Source organism: Bidens hawaiensis, unplaced genomic scaffold, assembly GCF_021521415.1.
Source record: "Bidens hawaiensis isolate Kalapana, Puna unplaced genomic scaffold, B.hawaiensis_p1.1 tig00003653_1, whole genome shotgun sequence".
In the NCBI taxonomy this organism is placed as follows: domain Eukaryota; kingdom Viridiplantae; phylum Streptophyta; class Magnoliopsida; order Asterales; family Asteraceae; genus Bidens; species Bidens hawaiensis.
This window is the reverse complement of record NW_027491209.1, coordinates 1035658-1048386: the sequence shown is the minus strand read 5'-3', so window position 1 is coordinate 1048386 and position 12729 is coordinate 1035658. Positions and strand designations below refer to the sequence as shown.

At 35.4% G+C, this 12729-nt stretch overlaps 2 protein-coding genes across 2 annotated transcripts; both read left to right on the top strand.

Annotated features, from left to right (window-relative positions):
• Nucleotides 1-6129: 6129 nt before the first annotated feature.
• LOC143624070 (uncharacterized) lies at nucleotides 6130-8536 on the top strand. Its single transcript, XM_077094820.1, has 3 exons — nucleotides 6130-6703; nucleotides 7581-7768; nucleotides 7848-8536. Exons 1-3 carry the CDS (start codon nucleotides 6166-6168, stop codon nucleotides 8433-8435), a joined length of 1314 nt encoding a protein of 437 aa, XP_076950935.1. The 5' UTR covers nucleotides 6130-6165; the 3' UTR covers nucleotides 8436-8536.
• Nucleotides 8537-11092: 2556 nt separating this feature from the next.
• LOC143624069 (F-box protein SKIP24-like) lies at nucleotides 11093-12729 on the top strand. Its single transcript, XM_077094819.1, has 2 exons — nucleotides 11093-11146; nucleotides 11924-12729. Exon 2 carries the CDS (start codon nucleotides 11926-11928, stop codon nucleotides 12628-12630), a length of 705 nt encoding a protein of 234 aa, XP_076950934.1. The 5' UTR covers nucleotides 11093-11146; nucleotides 11924-11925; the 3' UTR covers nucleotides 12631-12729.

Here is a 12729-nt window from a genome sequence, read left to right as displayed (position 1 = left end):
ACCTCAAAGAGGGACGTCTGCGCAGTTGAACCCGCAAGACTCACCTTCAACAGGGACGTCTGCGCAAAGGCTAAACTCGCAACTCACCTTGAAGAGACGTCTGCGCAGAAACCAACTGGATCCGCAGGACCCACCATGCTCAGAGACGTGACGTCCTTACGCGCAGTACGCAAGCTGTTCCCGCAGGAAAAGCCTCCCAATGGTCGACGTACTCCGCCTGTTTCGGCAGCAACGGATACTAGCCATCAGGGAAGGCTACCCACGTAGCAAGGCTACACGCACAAGGCACTTAACTCTTAAATAATTCAGTAATGTCACCTGAAGAAGGAGTGAGCAAGCCAAGAACACTCCCGCACAAAGCCGGGAACACTCCCGCACAAATGAGCCAGTCCGTACGATACTGGAGGATCTTTTGTACTGTACCTGACGAGGTATGGACAAGAGATCTGACCAAAGATACGACAGCTCACTGACAACAGTATGACGAGCAGCACGCTCTTGTACTGTATGTCACTATCAGCCGCTGCCTACTCACCTACCTGTCGGAGGACGTGCATAGCCTGCAGTTGGTGGAACAGGAATAGTACACAGCCGGCCTGGTCACTATCAGCCGCTGCCTACCCACCAACCACCAGCATGGCACGTGCGTAGCCCGCAGTTGGCAGAACAGGAATACTATTCAGCCGGCTGTACCTGCTTGGAAACCTACCTTCGGCTATAAATACTCCAACACCTTGGAATGGTATGGACACATTACATTACCTTATCACATCTTATCTTTTCTAGCAATCTCTTAATATACACTTATATTCAAGAGCAATCTAGTCTGATTCTCACGCCGGAGGGTGGTCACAAGGAGGTACTCCCCCCCCCTTTCTAAGTGACGAACTCACGGTGTCTGTTTTGCAGGTCACCAGAAGAACCATCTTTGTCGGACATAACACTTCGTGGGAAACATCTATTTAACCCCCAGATTATCCGTAATCTGCCCGGGGTCAATTAGTGTTTCTTCATATATGTATGATTTGCTATTTAAGTTGCCTCAGTTGTTGGTTAAACTTGGATATATTGCATAATCAACTGTGATACCTAAATTCAGCTCAGTTAGAATGTATGTAGCTTTGGATGTTATAGTTTGCATGAAAGTTGAAGTCAGTTAAGTATGACAAAAATAAAGAATACAAAAGACTAGAGCTACGACGATCACACACAAATCATACTTCATTCATTAGATTTGGGAATCCAATTAACGAGTTCTTTATGGTACACTCGCATAAAATACGGTTGGTCGATATATATATATATATTTATAAATCGAGCTAACAGACAAATCCATTTAGTGATTCCAGTACGTGGTATCATACCCTTCTTGCCTCCTTCCTCTCTAACATCCCCACACGGCCCACGGGCCACCACAAGTACCCTTCATAGTCCGTCGTCTCTTAAATAATACTGTATTATTAATGTTTTCTTTAATTTAAGTGATATTATGAAGATAAATTGTTAACAATACTCTTTCTAGATGCAAAGTTAGAATATGACATATTGTTATAAAAGAAACCAAGAGACAAAAACCTCTCGCGAGTAGCGAGCAGCTCGAGTATAAGCAGTCCAATTTGTTGGAAAAATTTATTAGTGAAAATGGGTTTTTCACTAACTTTGGACATGAATAATATATTTATATATGTGTTGTATAAATATTGATTTGAGTGTCCAAAACGGAGCGTAGATGAATGAATATCAATGCTCGAAGTTGTACGGTTGGAATAACCAAAGAAGAGAAAATTGGATTTATCTTTGACATCGTGTTCCACGTAGGAGCGCATGAGTGTCGCGCCTGCATAACGGACTGTTGCGAACAGTTGTTTGGACCTGGTCAAATACTTTGTTTCAACTCATGTCATGAATAAATATGATGGTTTTGATTCACCACTTAAATCTAATTAAAAGTATCTAACCATGTTAATTACAATAATTAATTTCAAGTTTATTACAAGATTAATTATCTTGTTTATGACTAAATTAATTTTATTGTTTATGGCATATTAATTTTGGTTAAGTATTTCTCATTTTGTGTAAGTATATAATGAACTTGTTGGTTCATGTTGGAATAACACTTAAAAATATTTTGGAGTCACTTACACACACTCATAATAAAATTTAGAGAGGAGCACTCTCTATATTTATGTCAAAACAACATCAACAAATTTTCCTACATCTTGATAAACACCAATATAGCCGGTGACTTCCTCGGTTTCGTAGCCATCTCCGGCAGTACACATACTGTTCCGGTTGTTGTACCCTGGGAAACAGACGTGCTTAAGAGTAGGCTCGGAATCTGTTTTAAGGGCCCCGTGTCTAACACGATCCTCAACCAAAACTGTTACCCAATTTCAATAAACGAATTGTTGTTTTGAAGAAACATTTGTTGAAGACTCAAGTGATGAAGACTCGTAACATGGATAATAGAAGAAAGCTTATGGAAGCACTCCTAGTAATTAAGATATTGATTGAATCATTTCGGTATGTAAATTTGCATTTTATATTCTTTTTATGTACTTTTGTAAACGGTATTGTACTAAGTGAATTTCCCACGACTAACGAGAGTATCGTTATTATATTTTTATTATTATCTTAACTCAAAGTGAACCACTTTTCTTACACAACTAAAAGACAGGTTACCAAAAAACAAAACAAGACAACGTGAAACTATAACAGGAAGTTCACAAAATTGAATTTGCACTACAACTCCCAATCCAAGCTCGCCTCTTTGCTTCGGTTTTTTAACCAAAGGAAAAAGTAGGCCTTTTAACATTATATGACAAATGTGTTCTTCTAGAATACTTAAGGCATAAATTTCTGAATGTGTTATTGTGATATGATTACCATTTTCGTGGTTATATCATATAAAGCTTTAAGAAGAAAAGTGTATTATATGCACCTGTTCATGTAGTGAGAATTACAAAAAAGATAGACAGGTTCATCTAATGTGTGACATGTCAACTAGATTAACTATTCATTACGGAGATCATGACTCAATAGTTGGATAAGCGACCATATCTATTCATTTAAATTTATTGCTGGGCTTGTCAGCCGGCCTATCTTCAACATTATAGAAACAATCATGCTCGAATTTTAGAATGATTTTAATAAGAATTTTAGGATTTTATTCCTGTAAAGTATATGTGTAGCAAGAAACGAACTGTTGATTAGAGATGCTCATGCACAAAAGAAGAAAAAATGCTAAAAGAACCTGAGCCCAATGTAGATCTTGCCTCAGTGATTCATCATACATATCATAGCCCAGTTAGAGTGAAAGCCCAACTAAAAAAATGCAATTTGCAACTTTAGTTAACTAACGTTCGATTTTAATTTTGGTGGATACCTCTGTGAGGTATCAAAAATATTTATGTCAAAGTTGTTTAATTGATCCAAAACTATAAATTATCTGCACACAGTTATTCTAATATTCACCAGAATTAACCAGAATATTATTTGAAATCAACTAAGTGGTTAAAACTTTAAAGAAGTCTCAAATCCTATGTAGGCCGAGCTAGGCCTATTCTATTTGGGTATCAATCCTTGTTAGGCCCTAATTTTAATCTCATTTTGGACTGGGCTCAAACTTAAGGGGCACAAAACCGGCTTTGGGTCAAATCGGATAAGTTTGAAAATCTGATCGTGTTGAGTCAAAGCTTTAAGCTAGTTTTGATTTGAACCGGTTTATAAGGTAAAATGATCAGATCAGATTGAACCCATTTTAATCTGGTTCAGTTTAGTTTTACCGGTTTGCCGCCTAACGGTCTCAATAAATGTAGAAAAGGTGTCCAATACACTAGTGTTGACGGTTCTAACCTCATGGTACACAAAGATGTCACACCCAAATTTTTTGACTCAATTTTTCTTTATAAGTTATTGCGGAATTCGGTTTTCAATTACTAAACACAAAAACATGTTATTGACTTTATAAGGTATTATGGTTTACCTTTGTTAAAATATATAAGACGTAAATGAAACTAAAACAATGGTCATTTCAACACCCAATAAGTTAACACTTGAAAACATCACCCAACACCACCAAAACTTTTATGTTTGTTAATCCATCATGAGACTTGATCATGATTCAGGTTCCACTCAATGTGAACATGAAAGCATATGCACCATATGAGCAATAGCTAAGTGGGATTACACATTTAACAAATCAAACCAACAAAGATTTGCCAAAAATTGTGAAACCCGTCGTATGATAGATATAACACTCATTATTCTTAGCGTATTAACTCGGAGTAGACAATTTGCATTGGTTTATAAGACGTGCCAACCGACATCATACGACACTTCCATCTCAAATATGGTATTTTTCACATAAACACATTCTTGAACACCTACAACTAAGACATATATAAACATACAACGTAAACAGCATATTAATAATGGCATAAAACACCAATTTATGTAAGTTGGTTTCCTTATTTAATATCGCATTTGTACAACATATCAATAAGGTATACTTATACCCATACCCAACTAATGGGTCAACTAACTACATCCTGGCTCTAATAACAACATAATAGATCATATGACAGGTCCTGATTTTATTGACAGTCGGTGAGTCACAAGAAGGCACTCATAAAAGTACTGGACACTTTCCATTAAGCATACCTAATGTTACAATAATGGGCCACATAGCAACTTTGGCAGTTCTAGATTAACCATACGCGGTTGTGGTTTAACAAAACATCAACAATAACTTGTGACCCAATATTCAACCTTTGATTCTTAATGTAACATGAAGCATTAAGCAACATGTCTAAACTAAATCAACTAATTTTTATCACCCAAAACATATTGATCAATTATGCTCACACTTACTCGTAGGATGGATTGAATCACAAGTTATTTCTCTTTCCAGCTGACTTGTTGAATTCTTGAAGTTATACTCATATGCCAATAATCAAATTCTTGGCATAAATCTCATTTCAACACATAAGGATCTTTTCGACTTATGGAATTTTCTTGTTGTATTGATTACAATCATACATCTTAATTAGTTTCGTTTATCAACATTATGTTCATCGGTATGAAGCCCATTTTTTTTACCTTACATATCAAAATGACCCCCCCCCCCCCCACCCCCTTCACCACCTCGGGTTCATACTTTGCCCTAACAATGCAATTGATCATCAAGTATTGTCGTATTAAAATGATCCGGAGTTTTATACATGGGAAAAAAGTCAATAGTACCCCTAAACAGACACTGTTAATACATGAATGACTCAAACCAACCCATCAAGTATTGTCATATTATATTTTATATATAATTATGGCAACATTCATATTGATATAGTTAGAAATATCGAATGTAAGAGTTTCATGACACCCAAAGACCCAACATATCATTTTGCATAAACTATCAATTTCATAAAATAGTAAGTTGAAATGTGTTGATAAATATTACAAAATTCTTACAATAATGTTGTAACATGATTGCGGAAAAAATAGGAAGTGGCTATTTAGAGCTGGTTTTTTAAACTCATAAATAAAAAATTTAAGTGAGACATATGATGACTTTATGATCTTAACTAAACCCTATTCAAAGTAGCCGAATTTTGTGTCTTCATAACCAGATTGAATTGAATTTCGTTTTTTCATAACCGGATCGAATCTACCGGTTAAATAACTGATCTTTAAACGTAGGTGAGGCATAACCCATCATAACCAAATAATCTACAAATCACCGGCGGACACCTCACCAACACATTCAAACTAGTCCGAATCTGTATCCACCGGCGCCACTATAGTAAACCCGCCCCTCAATTCTATCTTTTCCCCTCTCTCCTTTACACACATAACTACTTTCCTTCGGTGATTAAAACCCGCAAAAAAATATTATTCATATATTTTTATAAAATGAAGAATATCTTTATAAAAAGGAATAAATGTACCAACAAAAAAATCCACATAAATTTTGTCACCACCGACTCGAATAATTAACAACGACCTATGACGGTCAAGCCACTTCGTACAACAAGTAACACACACATATACATATACATATACATATACATATACATATACATACATCCTGACCTATCCCCATCTCGATCCCCAATCCAATCACACCACACTCAACTCATCACCGATCTAATTCATTCTTCCACAATAATGTCATGGTTCACTAGATCCATCGCCAACACCTTCCAGCTCCAAGACAACCCACAACCCAACAAAAACAACGATGATGATGATGATGATGATGATTCACCTCTATCTCCAGGCCAAGGAGTCAAAGAAGACTTATCAGAAATCACCAAAACCTTAACCCGCCAGTTCTGGGGCGTGGCTTCGTTTCTCGCACCACCTCCTTCCGAATCGGATCCGGTTGACCCGGAAGCTGATGGTGATGATGATGATGATGATACGGAGGGTATATCTGGAATAAGAAGAGACTTTGCGGAGATTGGCGGGAGGTTTCGGAGTGGGATATCGAAGTTGTCGAATAATATTGACGTCTCGGAGATTACGAAACTGGCGACGAACTTTCTCCAGGTTTCATCGGATGGTGATGATGAGTATGTTTTGTCTAAGGAGGTTAGGGAGATTGGTGTGACTGGTGAGGTTTTGACTTTTGTTAAGGATATTACTATGCATCCCGAGACTTGGTTGAACTTTCCTTTGCCTGATGATGAAGATGATAGTGAAGGTAAACCTTTTATTATTATTGAGGTTTATGTTTATTCACCTGCTGTTTAATATAGCTTAATGGTTTGGTGATTTACTTCTAGACTTGGTTAAGGACTTCGATAGGAGTTTGTGGAGACGTAGGATTAAGGTTAAGGGTACAAATGCATTTTAGGTGGGTTGTAGCACTTGTAGGGAGTTAGTGTTGCCTACATGTTATGTGGAATTTAAATGTGATTGTCTTCTTGTATCTATATTTATAGGTTGTTTTTGATATTATATGTCTATTTATACCACCGTTGTTATTATTGTTAGCTGTATATTTTTCTACTGCATGTTTTGAGTTGAGGGTCTCTCTGAACCCTGTCGCTTATTTTGGGTTTGTTTAAATCTGGGGTTAATTATAAGAGCCCTATGTTAGGATTTACATTATTTTTGTCTTTCTCATTTAAAGGGTCGATGTTTATGTTATTTGATATGCAATTTCTGATTTTTGATCAAGCTATGATCTTTTTTTCTTTATCTTATTTTTCTTTCGGTTCTGTGATTACATACTTGCTGCAAGTTTGTGATAGCTTCATAGATTAGTTTATTTTTCATGTTTTTATATAAGCTATTGTATGCAGTTTCTAAAAAAATTGAGCATAAAGAACACCATTTCACAACATATAATACTTTTTATAACTAGATGTAGATTAGTTTCTTCAAAGATCCATATGTTTTGCTCTTTGGTGGCATTATAACAATTGCAGCTTTATCTTAGAAGTTAGAACATCAGTCACGTGTATTTATTATGTTAAAAACCTCATACTTCCAACTTTCTTGTCGCTTAGATGTTTAGAATATTTTCATAAACATGATCTGGTAACGTATATTATGTTTTTTTTGTGCTGTATCAGATTTTGAACTATCTGATGCACAACAAGAGCATGCTCTGACTGTTGAAAGTTTGGCACCGAGGTTGGCTGCTCTTAGGATTGAACTCTGCCCAGGTTACATGAGTGAAAATTCTTTCTGGAAGATATATTTTGTTCTTTTGCATCCAAGACTTGAACCTCAAGCTGCTGAATTTCTTTCAACACCTGAGGTATATGTTCTAAAAGAATTCTTATTGTACCATGAATTATGGTAATTAGTGGACTATAATTTAACTTACTTCCATGCAGATAGTGAAAGCCAGAGCATCATTGACACACGTTCTGAAGACTCAGTCCAACACACAAACAAAAGCGGATGACGTGTCAACAAACAGTTTTCCTTATTCTGAACCTAAACCTGAATCTTCTCAAGAAGAACATTTGTCTGTGCCACTTGAGTCATCTAACACTCAATCGACAAAATCTGTTATATCAACCGATCCAGAAGAAGTTGAAATTGTAGACAAATCTGTGATTCAAGAGGAACCAAGAAACAAGACCGAAGTTGAAGATCAAAGCGTTGCTTCTAATGTAGTTGAAGATAAAGATGAAGATGATTGGTTGAAAGAAGACAACTCAGAGAATGTTGTTACTGGCACAGCCGCAACTACAAATACAATTCACATTGATAATGATGAGGATGTTTCATTTAGTGATCTTGGGGAGGATGACGACGGAGATGTTTCAACTAATTACAAAAAAACCGCGTCTGGTTCTGATTCTTCCACGAAAGACTCGCGGGATTGGGTTCGGCTGGGAGAGGTAAGTGGTACAAATAACTCTGAGACGAAGGAATCTAATGATTGGCTTGATGTTGATGACATTGATGTCGCATGATGTTTAATAGTTTTTCTTCTCACTCATTGTTCATGGACTATAAGTGTATGTTATGTTGCTTTTGTGAATATCTTGTTTACAGTTTCTGCGAATTTGAATTATGGCCCTTGGAACTTTGTACATAAGTCTGCTTATGAAACGTCCCACACTAAGATATTTTTATGCGATTTCTTCTCTTTTAAGTACTAGCTTTGAGATTATCCGGTTTTACTGTGCCTTTGTTACTTACCTTTGGTTTCTCATGTAATCGATTGGATTGTTCTTATAGTGGATTGGAGGAATGGAGAGTTAGACCCAAACTAACGTGAGATTAGCGGATTAGATAGAATTTGATATACTTGCATCTCTTTAAGGACATGATTAAGCATAGGTTATACTTTTAAATGTATTGAGGTATTAGGCGCTGATAGTGCTACCTTTCGTCTGACTGCCATCTCCCGTTTGCTATCCTTTTAACCTCTTTTCGTCTATTTACTTGAACACTGAGAACACAATTTTCTTGTAAGGTTGTGTTCGGTAAAATGCTTAATTTGATGTTAAAAGGCTTGAGTGTAGTTTTGACGGTTGTGTTTTGCATCAGTTTAGATGTGCGAATTTTAAACTGAAACAATATGTGAACTAATGTTAGTTCACAACTTCATATTGTGACATTACTACACATAACATACACCAAGTTCATTTGTAAATAATTGTGCAGTGAATTGATGCCATAAGTTCACATGTGTATATTAATTTAACACGCAAATCATTTAAAAATTCAAAAATGAGTTTACAACTTTACACTGTCAAACAACATTTAGACTATTCTAAATTCAGATATGAATTCATAATACGATATTCGAACTATTGTCAATTCATAGTGTAACCCGTTTGATATTAAATTGTGAAAACAATATCAATGTGAAACCTAAATTTCAATTATTCAATTTGAAATAAAGTAACATTTTTTTTAATAATAGGTTACTAAATGAGACGTTCATAAGTGTTTAATCACCTATTGTGTAGGAAAGAGGAAAATAATATCATAAGTGTTTATGAATAAGATATATTATAAACAGAGAATCGGATACAAACATTTTTTCAGTAATAGTTTACTAAATGAGACTATCAATAATAGTTAATCACATGTTGTGTAGGAAAAAGGAAAATAATACCATATGTTTTTAGTTATAATATTAAATAGAGAGAGAAAAATAGAATGTGAGTGCTATAAATATGTTATTTACTAAAATAAATTGTGGTTTGCGTCCCTGTGTTTTATGAGAGGGACCGGCTTGAGACCATATTTTCAAAAATGAGCATGGTGAGTTCTTGTGGTTTAGGGATAGGATTAGTTCGCATCCCATCGTCTAACTGCCGTCATCTCTTACGTTAAATGCAATGGCATTTATGTAATCTTGCACCCACACATCGTTAGGCGTTAGTCGCTGTCTACCACATACACCCAATGCATAAGACTCAAAACCGAAACAAAGTAATCAAGTATATCGGTAGTCGCCCCTCCTTCCACCCGATCACCGTCACAACATCATCACCATCATCAAAGGCAATAATTAACAAAAACATGAAAAGATAAAAATATTCACAGTTATATCTAAAAACGATCAGTTTTCCGAAACAATAATTAATCAACTGTTGGATGTCGAAAAGCCAATCAAAAAATTTGTAAAATACCTTTATCAGTTACAATTACTAGTCACCAGCTAGTTTTGCCAAACATATTTCATACGACTCCTAGCTAGTTTATTTTATACTAGCTTTTGAACCCGTGTATTACACGGGATTTGTCAAATAATAGAAATAAAAGATCCATTATTTGAGAGAAATGAACAAAATTAAAGGTTAAAAGAAAATAATACATATAGTACAAATAATAAGAAGTCTAGAATCTCAAATTTATAAATTCGATTTTTTTATATACAACATTTGCAAAATTGTTTTGACCAATAACCCGTGGATAACTATGATGAATGAAATGAGAAATTAATTAAAAGGGAAATTATAACCCATTTTTCAAAATTGTTTTGTCTCATGGCCCATGGATATGTATGATAAATAAGATGAGAAATAGAGAATTAGAAATGAAATTAAAACTCATTTGTCAAAGTTATTTTGACACATGACTAACGGATAGTTATGATGAATTAGATGAGAGATTAGAGAATTAGAAGGAAATATATAACCCATATGCCAATATGGTTGTGCTCCATAACCCATGGATAGGTAAGATGAATGAGAAGAGAGATTAGGCCAAGAATGAATATGGCCGGAGCTGCTACAATTGCTTCAGCGGGAGCTGCATCTATCGACTGAATAAAGTAACTTTCGATATGGACTGGGAAGGAATGGGATTGCCACATCATCCTCATTATTTTCTTTTATTAGTATGGTTAGAAGTTAGATTTCTTATTTTTAACCAAGGGTATTCGGGTAATTTCACATCAACTAAAGGTTAATAGTTAACGGAGTTAATGATCTGTTAGAATGAGGTTGTTATTGGTAACAAAACTAAAAGTTGAGATTACCTCACAGTGTAATTGTTGGCCACCCGTTTATTATTTGGATTATTAAAATCCGATCATCCTTTATTTATTTATGACAATGTCGGTCTGAAGCTCAATAATTCCATTCGACAACATCAATTTTATCAAGTAAAGGGGACAGTAGAAAATATTTTGCACTTTGGAGAACACCGGCTGAAATCCACCGAGGTTCGTCAATCGTACTTTTTATTTTGTATATTCTGCAAACCCTAGATCAATCGCTATTCTATTCAATTAATTCAGAGATCTTAAAAAAAACCCCTAACTTTGTGGAATTTGTTAAAATTGTTTGTTGTATGTATTCGAAGCTGTTAACAATCGTTTATTTGTAGTTTCAATCGCTCAAATTGGAGCCTTTAGTGTTTATAACTTCCTTCTCGTGTTAACAAAGTTGCAGAGTTTGCTGAATTAAGGTGACTTTAGACCCTTTTATAACAGTATTTTTTCAGTCTGATTTTGATCTAATTTGAATTGTTGTATTACAATTAGGGGTGTGCACGGTTCGGTTTGGTTCAGTTAATAGCCCTCAACCAAATTAACCAATCTGATTTCGGTTAATCGGTTGGTTAATTTGGTTAATTTTTTTATGGTTCGGTACGGTTAATTTCTTTAAATAACCAAAATCAAATTTGGGCTAAAAAATGAATGTATAAATACATGAAATTGAGATATAAATACATGAAATCGTGGTATAAAACATGAAAGATATGAAATAGAGATATAAAAGCTAGAATATATGAAAATATGAATGGTTCGATTAATTTCGGTTAACCGAGGGTACAAAGAATAACTGATAACCGCTTTTTGGTTAATTCGGTTATCGGTTAATTTTGCTTCGGTTGTTGCTAACCCCTAAATTTACAAATCCTTGTCTCACTTTTGGTTGGTTATTTATGATATGATGTGCTTGTCTTTTTAACAATTTTATCATCTAGAGGGGTTTAGAGATGTCATTACCAGATGAATTATGGAGGTGGATATTGGAACTAGGAGTCAACACAACATGTTTGACCTACAAAGATCTTTGCTGTCTCTCCATGAGTTGCAGACGCCTTAAACGTCTATCGAAAGAAGATGTTTTATGGTCAAAGTTACTGTCTTTTGACTTCCCGGCGCACACGTTTTCTTCCACCGACAACCAGTCTGTCAAATCAGTCTACCAAATCAGGTTCGAGAAGGATAAAGTGAGGAAGCTTTTAGCGGAACGAAGAGCTGTGCTTAGAATAGAGTCTCAGATACACAAACACACAAGAAAGTTGAAAGAGATTGAAGGTAAGTTAGTAGTTGAAAATGAGAAGTTGAAAGCAGCGGTTGATGAGTTAAAATGGTTAAGGAGGGTGAAGGAAGCATCAACCGCGGTGAAAGTGTGGCAGCCGGAGATTATTCATAGTAGGCAAAAGCAGATTGTTGAGAATTGTAGTGTGCCGGTTGGTTTTAGGATTAATGCGGTGGAGATGGAGATTAAGGTTTGTAAGCAGAACATTTTAGGGTTTGTTAGAACTCGGAAAGATGAGAATGATAGGTTGGAAGCGGCAAAGGAGCGGTTGTCGAACGTTAAGTATCATCCTTTGAAAAGTATTGGTGTTGATGATGAATCAAGAAATAGTAGAAAGATTTCAGGGAAGAAGTTGAAGAGAGTGAAGCATGAGTGAAGTTAAAAGATTTTATTTGTTATGCTGTTGTATTGTATCTTCCAAATGTAATAGTTTTAATTTATGTTTTAGATAGAATAACTGAATCTTGAAATTAAG

Coding starts and splice junctions, on each gene's coding strand:
- LOC143624070 (XM_077094820.1), top strand. CDS start 6,166: ATGTCATGGTTCACTAGATCCATCGCCAACACCTTCCAGCTCCAAGAC. Junction 6,704..7,580: donor TGATGAAGATGATAGTGAAG/GTAAACCTTTTA, acceptor GTGCTGTATCAG/ATTTTGAACTATCTGATGCA. Junction 7,769..7,847: donor AATTTCTTTCAACACCTGAG/GTATATGTTCTA, acceptor ACTTCCATGCAG/ATAGTGAAAGCCAGAGCATC.
- LOC143624069 (XM_077094819.1), top strand. CDS start 11,926: ATGTCATTACCAGATGAATTATGGAGGTGGATATTGGAACTAGGAGTC.